The 15,767-nt window shown below is 40.3% G+C and overlaps 1 protein-coding gene and 1 pseudogene across 2 annotated transcripts; one reads left to right on the top strand and one right to left on the bottom strand.

Moving 5' to 3' along the window:
- Positions 1–477: 477 nt before the first annotated feature.
- Positions 478–1,805, top strand: LOC131900418 (gametocyte-specific factor 1-like; annotated as a pseudogene).
- A 9,295-nt stretch (positions 1,806–11,100) lies between these two features.
- On the bottom strand, positions 11,101–14,974 carry LOC131900738 (GTPase HRas-like). 2 transcript variants are annotated; one of them, XR_009376272.1, is made up of 2 exons: positions 13,308–14,974; positions 11,101–11,190 (listed from the first exon to the last, which is right to left on the bottom strand). XR_009376272.1 is itself a non-coding variant. In XM_059252055.1 (1 exon), the coding sequence occupies exon 1, from the start codon at positions 14,722–14,724 to the stop codon at positions 14,155–14,157; it is 570 nt and encodes a 189-aa protein (XP_059108038.1). In that variant the 5' UTR covers positions 14,725–14,974; the 3' UTR covers positions 12,331–14,154. The 2 variants fall into 2 exon arrangements, 1 of the variants encoding a protein (XP_059108038.1); XM_059252055.1 differs by lacking the exon at positions 11,101–11,190 and having other exon boundaries at positions 12,331–14,974.
- Between the last annotated feature and the right edge of the window lie 793 nt (positions 14,975–15,767).

The following is a 15,767-nucleotide window of genomic DNA, read 5'->3' as shown; positions in this document are numbered from 1 at the left end:
CTTCACAGCAATGAGAAAGTAATGAAGAACTTAATGAACCCAGTGATCACCCTGGCAAGAGATCAGTAAAGGTGCAATAGTATAATCCATATCTTGTTGGTAAACAGCTACTGTATAGTTAGATTTAAGGCCTACCCAATGGGGGAAGTCATACGTGGTACTAGAAACCTAACTAATAAACCAGGATAGTGAGATCATGGATTTTAGAGAATCTACTTCCACACTTTACTAAGCAGCATAATTCCTGAATTTTAAAATCCATCTTTATATTCACAGAAGCATAACCCATACCTTCCATTAAACAAACTCTTTAGAGCAAACAGACAATTCCAGAAAACCACAACTGGTTTTAATGTAAAGACCAACTGATGGTCAGGATCCCAGGCCCACTTAACACATCTGTAGAAGAAAGTCTGGACCTGAATCTCAGGGAACATCCTCAAAGATTGGCATGATTATAAGAACCAGACTGCCAGGATGTTTTGGGTAAGGTTGCTTTTAAAAATAACAGAGAAGCAATATGTATGATACCTCAGCAATATGGCTGCAGAAACAAGAACAATGGTAGTACAGATAGGGAAGGAAGACATCTCATGGGATACCACCCCTAGACAAAGAACTACAGGCAACTAATGAGAGAAGAAGAAGTATCTCCCAGGTATGAGTCTTCTAATTGCTTACAGAGTTATCAAATCTAAAATCATACACACCATACACACCCAAACAACAAAAACAGTGTCAGGGGGTAATCATATACTTGGGAAGTTATACATACATATATATATATATATATATATATATATATATATATATATATATATGTTATATATATGTATGTAACAACAATAAAAGCATGCCATCAATTCCAGGAGGTATTATAGGGACACTGGAAGGGTTGGAAGGAGAAAATAGAAGGTGCAGTGCAATTGTTATTTAATTAGACTTTTAGAAAGGAGTTGGAAGGTTGCCTCAGCAGTAGTTAGCGCTTACTGTTTTTGCAGAGAACTCAGGTTCAGTTATAGGCACATGCATGGTGGCATTCAAACCTTCCTCTGGACTTCAAGAAACAAAATGTATTTGGTGTCATGGTGTAATAATTAATTTTTATTGCCAGCTTGACATAAACTAGCATCACCTTGGGAGAGGAAACTTCAGTTTAGGAACTAGATTGATCAGATGGGCCTGCAGTGATGTCTGTGAGGGATACTTTTGATGATTTGGGAGGGTCTAATCCAGAATGGGCAGCACCATTCCTTAGCAGATATTCTTAGTCTATATAAGAACGCTAGACAGCCCAGCCACAGCCTTCACAGGGACTAATCGAGTTAGAAGCCTTATGACCCAAACCACAGGATACCAGCTAGCAGGTTACAATACCATCTGGCATAATGCAAAAAGAAAAATCCAAAGATAGCTAAAAAGATGGCTAACTGCAAATATAATGTTTGTCATGTGGTTCCAATCAAAAGGCTCAAGGAGCATGAGGCCAACTGTGTCAACAGAACTGCAGTTGATGACGAGCCACTTAATTTCCTAAAGATTACTTGCCCAAGTTTTGAAGGAAATGAAAACTTCTCTAATGCTGGCAATCAGATTACTGACCCTGATGTCTGGAATGTGGATCATATGCATCATTCTCCTTCATTTGTTCTTGAGACTTTTGCTCCAAAAATGCTGGTTTGTGAAAGTGACTCAAGAGACCTACAAGAGGCTATCGCTGATAAACATCCTAACAGCTACAAGTCCTGGGGAAGAGGTCAGAGAAACTGATGGAAACATTGCAAATTGAAGTGCCAGCAAACAGACAGAACTCATTTTTAGACCTTAGGAAAATCTCAACTTTTAAGTAACAACCATTGTGTTTGCCATCTTAACATGTTTTTATTTAAATAAAGAATATTTTCCTTAAAAAAAAAAAAAAAGAATGCTAACTCATCATGAGCGAGTAATCAGATTTTTTCATAGTTCCTGCTGTGGCTTCCCTCAATGACAGATTGTGACCTGAAAGCGTAAGCCAAATTAACCCTTTCTATGCCTCAGTTGTTTTTGGTCATGGTACTTATCACAACAGAAAACAATTGAAAATATATTGCAATGTCAGAAAACTATACCACATGGCATAATCTTCAAAGATATTGTGGGATTATTTAAAAAGTGATCAGATTCCAACTATTTGAAGTTGATACAATCCAAAAATAGCAGGTTTGGTATAAGGTAGATTATACAGCCTTCTTTCATTCCCCTTTCCTCTTGTATACTGAGGAGAGGAGGATGTACATTTGGATACTTTCTATCTTTACAGTGATATAATCACTGAGTAAAGGTTGTAGATGCTTCTCCTCAGTCTGAGTTACCTTCCAATTCTTCCTTCATGTTCTCTCTAAATTGCTGAGATGACCTTTTAGTCTTGTTTGTAGATGTAACCAACCGTCTTATTAAATAAGAAACAAAGAACCAATGCAAAGAAGAAAGCCAAGAGATCAGAGCAAAGAGCATTACCTGCCTGCTGCAGCTAGCCTCTTCAGCCAAGAGACCTCTCCGAAAGAGACCTACTTCCTGTCTGTTTGTCTTTATATAGACTTTCTGTTCTGCCTTCTCATTGCTTGTAAACCCAACCACATGACTGCCTCATCACTGCCTGTCTGTACAGAACTCCAGGTCTTCTATGGTTGGTATTGAGATTAAAGGTGTGTGTCTCCAATGCTGGCTGTATCCTTGAACACACAGAGATCTACCTACCTCTGCCTACCAAGTGCTGGGATTAAAGGTGTGCGCCACCACCGCCCAGCTTTTGCTATGGCTCTAATAGCTCTGACCCCCAGGCAACTTTATTTATTAACATACAATTAAAATCACATTTCAGTACAAATAAAACATCACCATACTTGTTTGTTGAGGAAATGTGTTACATGAGTGTAATACCAAGCACAGAGACAAGGAAAACATGCAGATTAATCCCTCTGCTGATGGTCAGCAGTTCATTTCTCTGACATAAACCATGACCAAAATGTGGTCATGTGAGTGTAGAAAATTGTAACCACATAGAAGTAAGGTCTAAGAGGATGTCCCTAAGTGGTTGCACTGGCTATGGCATCTCTGTCTTGAATACAAATTTTAAATTCCTCATTGAATAACAACTGGATATATATAGATATAGATATAGATATAGATAGATAGATATAGATAGATAGATACACAGATATCTATATATCTATATATATATGTATTATCTAGCACAACTAACTCTTAATCATAATTCTTCTAAATTATTTTTTCAATCATTTAATGATAATGTCCCCATTCAATAGATCTAAAGAAGGGAATACTAGACATACAGAGTTTTTTCTTTTTTTTTTCTTTTTGCTTTAGAGACATTTCATATAACACAGGTATTAGGTTTTAAACAGAACTTAGTTTATCCCCTCTTTCTCAAATACTGTAGTCATGTATTCACATTTTTCCTCAGTCATTCCAGATTCATAAAAAAAATTAATGACCCATCTGCTAGAGCAAATTACATTTCTCTTGGAAACAAATGTCAAGTTTAACCATGCCAGTGAAGGCTTCTTGTGGATCCCAACTCTCTGACTAGGAAGTTTAGTCCTGGATGACAAAGGTAAATCTGGATTTCAATGGAAATAATGTTATTCCAGTTCTCAATAAGCCTTTATGCCTTAATCCTAGCCAAATTAAATGGAATTGAGCAGTGTAATAACTACAGTATAAGTGGTTAATTTCCAATACTCAAACTAGGTCATATCAACTCAAGTTTACTAGATCTCAAATACGCAGGAAATATTCTGCCCTGAGCTTAGCACCTATTGAAACATCTCAGTATTATATTTAGGGTTCTATTAAATCTTTTATAATATCTTAACATGTAACCCATTTTTATAAAACAGTATTTACTTTGACCATGAAAAATAATTTTCATTCAGGCATAAGAGTTGCCACCAAGGGTAATGAGGTGGTGGCTCAGCTGTTAAGAGCACTGGCTGTTCTTCCAGGGGTTCTGATTTCAATTTATAGCAACTACATGGTGGTTCACAAACATCTGTAGTGGAATCTGGTGTCCTCTTCTGGCATAAAAGCATACATGCAGATAAATAAATAAATAAATAAATAAATAAATAAATAAATAAATAAATAAATCTTTTTTAAAAATTAACATTGATACAGAAATTTTAATAATAATTTATGTCCAGAAGTTTTTTTATTTCATTTGTGATTCTCATGGGTAATAAGTTATGTTGTAGAATATTATTTTAAGGTGTGTTACTTTTGTTTATGTTGCATTTGTTTATCATGATGATAGTAGACCAAACCTCTGAAAGTATAAGTGAGCCACCCCCAACTTATTTTCTTTATAAGAGTTGCCATGGTCATGGAGTCTTTCCACAGCAATACAAAACCCTAAGTAAGACAGTAAGTAAGACGGATATCTTGTCTATCTGTGTTTTCCTCTTTAATGGCAAGTTTTTCCAAGTTTTGATCTTGTCCAATTTAAACTAACGGAAAAAAAGTAATTTAAATACTGAGCTGGTGTGTCTTCTTAGCCTGCTTAAAGTCTGCCCAAGAATCAGGTTAGGCTCTATGTCTTTTACATCCAAGATTTTCTACTTAAGTTACAATCATATTTTCAAAAGGACAGGCTTCAGATTCAGGATTGCTAATGCTAGTAGAATATCTAAGCTGATCAACAGCCTAATCTAAAATGGAAAACTGATACATTATCTTTGTCTTTAAAATAATCTTCATTTTACCTATGCAAATATGTATTGTTTACATGTGCTTCTGGTTTCTTACTGGTTCCATCATACTTTTTATCTTATCATTAAGTGATCTTTTAATTAAAACTGCCAGGTTGGCTTAAATTTCTTTTAGTTCATAGTGCAATTAAAGCTTCCTTTTATACAGTTAGATAAAATATTAGCCAATATATTATTTGGTTAATCATTATCTCAGCTCTGAGTCTATAAGAAGTCTAAAATGTTCTTGTTGCTCTCAGGACACAGCATCTTCTATACAAGGGTACACTTTCAATATCATGGACAACACCATCATCTTGGTGATGATAGTTTAGTCTCTGCCATTCCTAAAATGTAAAGACTGAGAAAATATCTTAGCCCTTTGATTTTAGAGTCCTTTAAGAAATTAATATGCTTAAACAATACTCTCAAGTATTATGGTTTATCAAAATAATTACTTAGAATTTCCACTAAATATGTCAGCTTTTAACAAATCATATATTAATTCAAGTTTATTTAAAAATCGTTAACTGTCAAGCAGTAGCCAAGTATTATACAACATCCAAAGAATGTTTTACTAAAAAAAATTTTAGATGAATGTATTTTCTTTTATGTGTAGGAATGTTTCACCACCAGGTGGTGGTGGTGAACACCTTTAATCCCAGCACTTGGGAGGTAGAGGCAAGCGGATCTTTGTGAATTCAAGGCCAGTTGTGTGTCTATAAAGCAAAGCAAGTTCTAGGATAGCTGGAGCTGTTACACCTAGAAACCTTGTCTCGAAAAAGCCAAAAAAAATTTTTGTCTGAATTTATGTATGCTCACCAAGCTTGGATCCTGCCGAAGTCAGAAGAAGGTGCCAGATCTCTTGGAACTCAATTATAGATGGCTGTAAGCCACCAAGTGGCTGCTGGAAATTGAACCCATGTCTTCTGCCTGAGCAATAAGTTTTCTTAACTCTGAACCACCACTGTAACTCCAACAGCTCAATTTTCTTTCTCTTTCTTCCCTCTTTCCTTCCTTTCTTTCTTTTTATAAAGAAAACATTTAATTGGGGTGGCTTACAGCTTCAGAGGGTCAGTCCATTATCATCAAGGTGCGACATGGTGGCGTGCAGGCAGACAAGGTGCTGGAGAAGTAGTTGAGAGTCTTACATCTTGTTTAGGCAACAGAAGTGGTCCTCTTTTTTGTTTGTTTGTTTGTTTTTTCGAGACAGGGTTTCTCTGTGTAACATCCTTGGCTGTCCTGGGACTCAATTTGTAGACCAAGCTGGTCTCAAACTCACTGAGATCTACCTTCCTCTGCCTCCAAAGTGCTGGGATTAAATGGGATTAAAGGCATGCTCTACCACTGACCAGCTAATAACTCAATTTTCAAGCAGTACTTTTTGCAATATTGGATCAGCTGTCCTTCTGGTTGTTCAGTACTCATACTGGGAAACCTAGCAATATGGACAAGGACCAGAAAAATAGTATTTTAGATGTTATCTCTGGGTCAACTAAGCCCCATGGGACTATAGGACTTTTTCTCCACTCTGGTAAGTCCCCTGAACCCTAGATTAGGGAAACCTAGCAATATGGACAAGGACCAGAAAAATAGTATTTTAGATGTTATCTCTGGGTCAACTAAGCCCCATGGGACTATAGGACTTTTTCTCCACTCTGGTAAGTCCCCTGAACCCTAGATTAGAAAGGCTGTGAGAAGCAACAATTAGAGGTTGGATCTAAGCAGTGCACATTGCACACAGTAGAGAATCAAGATGGAGGCAAATGCAGGCAGTGTTTCCAAGAGGAACCATGTGGCTGACAGGGAACCTGACTCATCTCAGTACGCAAAACCAGTAGTAAAAGGTTAAATGCGATGGGCCCTCCTGCCAAATACCTACTAGCTCAAGGATTGGGGTCAAAATTGACCTTAATAAAACCTGGTATAACCACATTGACATTTATAATAAAGGGAAGAATAACAAAACCAACAAAACAATAATAATGATGATACCTAATTTTGGCCATCCCCAGCAGAAAAGTATAACCAAAGATTAAAATGATTAGCATAAGACAAAACAAATCTAACAGGCTTTGAAGTAGACAAATGATAATTCAGGTCTTAAACTGGCCTTTACTCCAGTGAAGTCCTGTATAACATATACTGACATGCTAGATAGGACAATCACAGCCACCCCAGGAATAATGCAAAGATATGCTCTATATAAATCCCTTTAATCCCAGCACTCAGGAGGCAGAGCCAGGTGGATCTCTGTGAGTTTGAGGCCAGACTAGTCCACAGAGCGATATCCAGGACAGGCACCAAAACTACACAGAGAAACCCTGTATCGAAAAAAAACACTAAAATATAAATAAATAAATAAATAAATAAATAAATAAATAAATAAATAAACAAACAAACAAACAAATCCCTTTATATAGGTTTACCTAAATCTGTCTGTGGTTGCATCCTTATTTTATGCTCTGGTTTTCTTCCTATTTGGAACGAGGCAAACATGTTTGAGGCTTCTTCACACCTTAAACTTCAACCTATCTATTTTCTTTTTTGATTTGTTTGTTTTGTCCTTTGAATCAGCTTCTCTCTATTATGTAGCACTGACTGTCCAGGAACACACTAAGCTGGCATGGAGCCCACATCACCTGCCTGTGTCTCCAGCGTGCAAGTATTAAAGGCACAGTGCACAATTTCCTGCTACTCAACCTATCCATTTTCTATCGAGAAAATTCAGATACTGACCTGGGAGTATAACTGCTGAATGCAGAGAAAAATGAAATTACAGAAAAACCAATATTCAACAAAGGATTCAAGACCTATAAAAAGCAAGCCTTAAGTTCAAACAAAAAAGTTTCCTAGCCCAAAGTCAGGAGGGACATCTACATTCACATGTGAAAACACATTCAGAAGCCTCAAGAGGAAACTGAAACAGAGGTTCTTCCCTAGTGATGAAGCAGAGACAGCCAAGACTAACTCTGGTAGCTCACCATGCCTTCCATTGCTTCTTCTGCAAATAAAGATATTTCAACACCTTAGTAAGCACAAGAGGGACAATATTATCTACACTTGCATTTTGATATTTTTATAAGTGAAGTGACTTGATTCTGGAGGGTGGGAGCTGGTTTCCAGGCTCTTGTGCCTCATTACAATGAACTGCACAGAGACACAGATGGGGGATATGGAGTAGCCTGAATGTGTGCCTAACTCAACTGTGGCTTGGCTCCTAAGTGGTGAAAAGCGAGGAGAAGGGAGGTGCAAAGTGAGAGCTTTTATGGTTCATTGACTTAGTAGCCATCTTCAGGATCTCAAAATGGGGTTTTCCAAGAATGCTCCCTTGGGTGACTGAAGCTCAGGTAGATTAAAGGCACCCAGTCTCTCAGCTGCCACTGCCTTTCATATGTTCATCCCTAGAAACTCCTGTAGTTTCTAACTTCTCTGACTCAACTCCTCTGTGAGTGGTGTGGTTTCCACAAGCTTTTGGGGCTGCAGAAGGATGATGATCAATCATCTTGTATAACTATTTCTTTACCGATGATGGGCATAGTTACTGCCTATGAGGGAGCACAAGATTCCCTGGTTAACCAGTTTCAAAAGGAGGCTTTGGATTTTCAGTCCTAGTAGTTGGCTTGAATACCTGCATTTAGGGAGTTTAGTGCTACATATCCTAAACACACAAATTTTGTAATTTTAAAATACAAGGTTTAAGTAAGAGTAGAATTATTATGCCAATCCATGATCTCAGATAGGGCAAAAGCCACCAGGAAAGTCATGGTCCATGCTTGTTTACAGAGACAAAGTTTTTGAGAGGCATTTGTGATGATCTGTTGGATTATGAAAACAAAATGAAAGGAACAACTGGTGAGAATGTGGTGAGAAACAAAGAACAATGTGAAGAAAGTATCTGTTGGTGGACTAGATGAAAAGGAAGTGTTGGGTTGTAACTGTTGAGTACCAACAGTGTTGAAAGAAAATTCCAAATCCATGTGTTTGCTTAGCAAGCACTCATTCATGTCCTGTGTCTGGTCAAACCTAGAGATTCCTTCTACTCTAACTGTACTGATTTTGGTCTTGGGGTCTTGAATCAGAAATATCCAGGCCTTATGTCTCTTTGTCAATCAAGGATGTTATTACTTCCCTTCATCCAGTGCCCACTGAGGTGCATGGATATCAGAAAGCCACATAGTTGCCACTGTCCTTAAATCCTGTGTTGATGATGAGGCTGTACAAAATTCTCTTCTGTTGATTTTTAAGCCCACAGGGAGGACACCTAGATACATCAGAAGCAGGAAAGGGTGAGTATGCCTAGGGCTCCTGGAATCATGGGTAGTAGTGCATTTGTGACATTGCAGAGACTATGGTGCAGATCGTTGTGCTCTGGAGTCCAGCATCGGCTTCAACCTTCCCAAAGCACTGGAATTGTGTGCAAAGGAGGTAGCTATGCACAAGGCTTCCCACCCTGTTTTGTCCCAGGGAAACTAACTACATTGTCCCATGCCACTTTCTTCTTGGAGTGAAAAGGTGTCTGCAACCTGTACCTCTGCAGAACTTGTAGTACTGCCAGGTTGGTGACACTGAGTCCAGACTGTGGTATGGAGGGATGTGGATGGTGGTGAACTCTGTCACTGGTGGCCCTTAGAAATATGTTTGTGCTGCTCTAGATTTTTCCTACCATCGCCTTTGTAGTTTTATATTTTTCTTAGCACTGAGCCTCAAGCCAAGTCTGCCATGGGTTAAACACATTTTGGCACTAGACTACATCCCCCAAGCCCCAACTCCAAATCATATATGTGCTCTATCCTTTTAAAAATGAGGATGTGATTCCCACCAACAGTGGAGGAGTGTTCCCTTTGCTCCGCATCCTCTCCAACATTGACTGTCATTAGTGTTTTTGATCCTAGCCATTCTGACAGGTGTAAGGTGGTATCTCAGAGTCATTTTGATTTGCATTTCTCTGATGATTAAGGATGTTGAGCATTTCTTTAAATGTCTTTCAGCCATTTGTGATTCTTCTTTTGTGAATTCTCTGTTTAGTTCGTTAGCCCATTTTTAAGTTGGATTGCTCAGTATTTTGATGTCTAGTTTCGTATGTGTGACTCTGTTCATGCCTTTTCAGAACACTGGAGTAGGTAAATGTTTTTCCACAATGCTTACATGCAAATGGCTTTGCTCCAGTGTGAATCATTTCATGACTCTTCAGATTACTGGAGTGGGTAAATGTTTTTCCACAATGCTTACATGCATAAGGCTTCTCTCCACTGTGAAGACTTTCATGTCTTTTTCAAGTACTAGGGTCAGTGTAGGCTTTTCCACAATGCTTACATACATAAGGCTTCTTTCCAGTGTGATTCCTTTTATGTGTTCTCAGATTACTGGAGCAGTTAAAGGCTTTTCCACAATGCTTACATGCATAAGGCTTCTCTCCAGTGTGAATTCTTTCACGAATGTTCAGATGACTGGGGCGGGTAAATGCTTTTCTACAATGCTTACAAGTATAATGCTTCTCTCCTGTGTAAGTTACTTTATGTTTCTCAAAACATTTTGCATATCTAAATGTTTCACCACATTGCCTACAATTGTACCTTTTCTTTCCAATATGACTATTTTTATGGTTGATAAGGTCACTGGAATTAATGAAGGCTTCTTCACAGAGCTTACCTACAAATTGTTTCACTTCTTTATGGATTACTTTATCATTTTGAACATATGTGTATCTTGTTAAGTCATTCTCATTGAGGTTATCTCTAGTTTGAATACTCTCCTAAAGCTGATCAAAACAGAGGCTTGTACAGACTTCATTAAATTGTTGACTTTTACAGGGCTTCTCCTTAGGAGAAATTTCAAGTACCTGAAGTGACTGAGAATGACTGATCTCGGTCCAATGCTTCTGATGTATAAAAGCTGTTGCCATAGCTTTCTTTCATACAGATGGTAGCCCTGTAGTTTGGATTCTGATACCCATGTGAAGATGAATGACCAATGATGTTTCTTACATACAAAGGGTTCTCATGAACTCTTACTGCTGGAAGCATCTCTATATTAACGATATTCTCTATAATAGGATCCTGGTTTTTATCACACTCACTATCACATTTGTATCCACATTCTTTCTCAATCACCTGAGTTCTGCAAAAGATGAGAAGAGCATTACTGTAAATGAGGGAAATATTGGAGGAGGCTGGCTTGTGTGGACCACTACAAATATACTATCTCAGAGTTAACAGAAGAATTCAGTCAATGTTAAGGACAGTATGGACCACATGTAAAGACCCTGCTATGTGTAAAGAAGTCTACTTAAGTATATTTCACTTTAGGTATATTTTGGTAGGTTGTCCGTTTTCCCATGATTTCCAAATATTTGAGATTAATTCCTTCCTAGTGAATGTAAATTACCCCATTTTTCTGAGATCTTTGCAGTCCTCTCCAAATTTTTCTTCTACTGCTTTATCTAGAAGAAAATCCAGAGAATATATGACATATTCATATTTAACATAAAAGGTATTACAACCTATCTCTTACAACATGGGTATTCATACTATATTCACAACATATTCCATTCAAGAATTCAAATACCAACAATATACACCTAAGCAGGACACAATTGTTCTCTGACTGAATAAATAATGGGAGCATGTTGAGTTTTTTTTTTACGTATGGAGATCAAGTTCAAAATGTTTCCCTCATCACAATACTGTAGAGTTTCTTTTGACTAGAATCCAACAAAGCCCACTCTTCTAAGGTGAAGTTCACAGCCACATCCTCAAAGGTCACTGGCTCCTAAGAGTGCATACATTAGCATGGTTAGTTTTAACTGACAGACTGACAGGATACAGAATCATCTAGCATATATGTTTCTGAAAATACCTCTAAATAATCCTGTACATAGAATTAACTGAAGCATATCTGCAGAATGCTATCTTTATTACTTGGTGTAATATAGGAAGACCCACTGCCTCATTAGTAATCCACTGCCCTTAGGAAACATCATGATATAGCAACTAATATAAAACAAAGTCTTTAATTGGGGCTTGCCTACACTTTTAAAGAGTTACTCAGTGATTATCATTGCAGGAAGCAGACAGGCATGGAGCTGGAACACATTCAAAACAACACCCATCGCCATTTAAGTGGTATTTTGTGAACTCTATGGGGATTACATTAGTGGGAGGAGGGAACTGAGACACAGACAAATACACTTTACTCTCTTTCTGATTGTATGCACTGTGACTAGCAGCTTCATTGTTCTGAATTTTATGAACTGTACCCTTCAATTGTGATATGAAATACAATCCTTCTACCTAAAGTCTCTTTTTTCAGAGCCATTTATGAAAGCTGGATGAAAAGCCTACTATATGGAAGACATATAAGGGCTGAGGAGATGGCTCAGTGGTTAATAGCATTGGCTTCTTTTTCAGAGGTCCTGAGTCCAATTCCCAACAACCCTCATTGTAGAGACCTGCCTCACCGGGAACTTAGGTCACCTGTGAAGAGGTGGCCTGGAACCAAGGAAAGGTAAGTGTGCACCACTCACCCATTCCCCAGCCTCCCTCTTACCTGGAGACAATCAGACACAGCGGGGAATCAAGTCAAGCAAGAACTTGTTTATTGATAGGCAGTAAGCCTCTTTTACACCAGAAAACCTCAAAACCCTAGGAGGGGGTGAAGGAACCAACCAATCATTTTAAAGTTCACCTTATTTACAAGTTGTTTATGCCCTGACATCATCTCCTGTTTTTAGTATCTTATCTTAGCATAAATAACTTGAGCTAACTTTCTTTTTCACTATTCCTCTTTAATCTCCATACAAACAACCCAAGATAACTTCCTCTTAGCCATCCTTTGTATCTATTCTCTGCACAAACAGCTTTAACTTCCTCTGGTACCATTTGTATCCACTCTCTGCATAAACATCTTAAAGCTTAAGCTCTATTTATCTACATTTCTCTCAGCACCCTCTTTGCAGCCCATGTATGCCCCACAGATTCCCCCTTTTTGTTTTTTAAATAAGGTGGGCTGTTTATCTGTTTGGCATTCCCCTCTCCTTTTTTTTAAAGTCAAACCCAACATTTATTGAGAACACAGAAAATCAGTTGACAGATCAGTCCTACTGTCCCCCAGTGATTTAGTTATGAAGCAAACACAGTATAGGTTTTTAGTCCTAACACTAGTTAAAAATTTTAGGGGATTTCTCTAAAAAGTCTCTTTTTACCAATGTTATGGGCAGGAGAAAGAGCTTTTACTATCTAAAGTATTTACATGAACATTCACAGAGAGAAGAGTTAAGAAACCAGTTAAAGGTATAAAGAGAGAGTTATCCTTCCCGACCCCTACCCCCAAAAACAGCTGATGATTTTTAAAAGGAGGCTGTTTTAGTCACATTTAGGAATTATTAGGATCAGTCCATCTTTGAGTCCAGTCCCATGGAGAACTGTCAGCCCCACACCTCCGGAGAAGGTTGGTGTTGAGTTGTCCTCATCATACATGGTCACCAGTGTCCATTCTGCACTTGGTCTCCAGCACATACTTCTCCCGAAACTCTCAGTCCAGGGCCCAGTGAGTACTCACCTCCAAGCTGTCTGGGTTGCAACAGAAGGGCAGACTTTCCCCCTCTTAGAGCCCAGAGGTCCTGGGATTTGAGGGAGCTACACGCTGGCAAGGAGTCTTTGATGAAGGAGAAGTACACACAGGCACAGCCTGTCCAATGACATCCATCCTCCCGCTGGGTTGCGGACCCCACGAAGACCTGGAGGAAGATGGTGAGCAAGGGGAAGCCACCATTGTGAATGTTGAGCTGTTCCCAGGAACTGTGGTCCAGGCTTTTGGTTGAAGTAGAGAAGGTTAGTGTCCTCTTGGATGTAGATCTAATCATCTTCATGCAGCCGTGTGTGGAAAGATGCTGGCCCAAGTGAAAGCTGGGGACTTCTTCAAAAGCATAGAGCAGAGATATGCCATACGCTGTTCCACATACAGCCTCTCTCAGTAAGCATCCCTTGAGAAGCAGAGGTCCAGCGGGGCTTCACTCAGCAACAGCAGCAGAAAAGACAGTTTTAACCTCAGCCCCGGGTGCCGGATGTCACTTTCACCATTGGTTGTACGTCCAAGGGCTGTGGCAGAAAAGCAGGTTGGTCTATGGCGGTGGGGTGCGGCCACACTAAAGGCCATCTCAGTATAGTCGCCATTGTTCCCAGGCTCCGAGGACGTTGAGGAGCCAGTAGTGGGGCCCTGGGAAGTGGTAGCCGATACTGGAAGCAGGTGGTAGAGTTATCCTGGGGTGGGTGTCAGAGGCTGCTGCAGGGAAGATGGGGAGGCCGAAGGATGTGGGGGCAGCGGTGGTGTGGGAATGAGACCTCTGAGCTGTAGCAGAAGCCAGGAGGAGCAGAACAACCATTGGCTGTAGTACTGCCATCTGATGTCACAATAGCACACACTTGCAGCTCATGTAGCCAGGGCCACTCCCATTGGGAGGGTTCAGCTCCCATAGTTTGTGTTGCTGAATCTCACGGACAAGTGTGTAGAAGGCATCCTCCACACCCTGCCGGGTCCTGGCTGATGTTTCGATGTAGGGGATGCCATAACTGCGGGCAAGGTCCTGGGCCTGCCAAGACTTAACAGTACGAGCAGCCAGGTCACACTTATTCCCCACCAGCACCATTGGCACGTCATCCGAGTTTTTTATCCATTTGATGTGCTCCCTGTACTGATGGATGTTGTTAAAGGACTTGGTGCTGTTGATGGCAAACACACAGAGGAAACCCTCCCCTGTGTGGATGCATTGGTCCCTCACGGCACCACATTCCTCCCAACCCGCTGTGTCTAGGATGTCCAGCAGACATGTTTCCCCATCAATGACCACCTGTTTTTGATGGAAGTCCTCTATGGTGGGGTCATATTCATCCACAAAACGATTCTGGATCAGCTGGATGGTCAGGGCACTCTTTCCCACACCTCCAGCACCCACCACCGCAAGCCTGTATTCTGTCATCACTTTTTGTAGGGACTGTCACTCCAGGAGCTCCTGCCCCACAGGGGGCACGAAAGAGTGGCTGGGGAGCAGAAGGCTCTGATTGGGGCCCTGATGCTGGTGTCCTTGTAGCCCTGAGGCCAGAGTGTGATGGCCACGGGGTGCAGAATAACTGAATATGGGGGCTAATTTCCCCTTTTGTTCTATTAAAACAAAAACATATTTAAATTTAACAGCTATTTATCAGAGGTTTTTTGGCTCTGGGGTTAACTCCCTGCATTTGTAAAGGGGGTACCTTTAGGAAGGGTTGGCATGCCTTGTATATTCTATTTTTTTATGTCATTATCCTAAATCCCAATGCCAGCTCATCAGCTCAGCAGTTTCCCTTGGACAGAAATCCTGGAAGCCCAGAATGCCCCCTCACATGTTGTATGGGGCATTCCCGTCCCTCCAGTAATCCCTTGAGGGCAACCATGAAAGGGGAAATTAACTACATACTCTGTTGGACTCCATCTATGAACTCCGGTAGGGGTTTGTTGGGTTTTTGTCTTACCCCTACTATGGGAGATTTGGTAGGCCTTTATCTAATTTGTCTCAGGCTACAAGCCTCATTTGTCTAACCTGATCTCGATAAGGACCTTGTACAACCACCTGTTGGACTCCTGTAAAGTACCCTTCAGCTGTACGTGCTAGCATGCCATAGGTGATAGGGATGGGGGAGTTGGGCACCTGATTGGCCTCTACCCTGGTCTGGCATTCCTCCTTATTTTTAGCCTCCCAGGGGTACCACTCTAGAGCTCTATTAGGGCTGGGGGTCAACTTTTCCCCTGTGTGGGAGCCCGTTCTCGGGTTCCTCGTGGCTTTACCCAGCAGGTCCACATAGAGGATGATTAGACCACGGGCCTGAGTGCAGGTGTCTGAGATGGTCTGCACTTGCCTGTGCTGGGGGAGGAGGTCTTTTGCTCCACCCCTTGGTGTCTCTATAAAAACCCTGGGGCAGAGACAGTTGGGGCCCGTTGGAATAGGTTCCAGGCCCTCTCGAGGCTATCCTTTATTTTCTATCT

The sequence above is a fragment of the Peromyscus eremicus genome, unplaced genomic scaffold, assembly GCF_949786415.1.
Source record: "Peromyscus eremicus unplaced genomic scaffold, PerEre_H2_v1 PerEre#2#chr22_unloc_1, whole genome shotgun sequence".
In the NCBI taxonomy this organism is placed as follows: Eukaryota; Metazoa; Chordata; class Mammalia; order Rodentia; family Cricetidae; genus Peromyscus; species Peromyscus eremicus.
The sequence above is the reverse complement of the archived record's forward strand: the minus strand, read 5'-3'. Positions and strand labels throughout refer to the sequence as shown.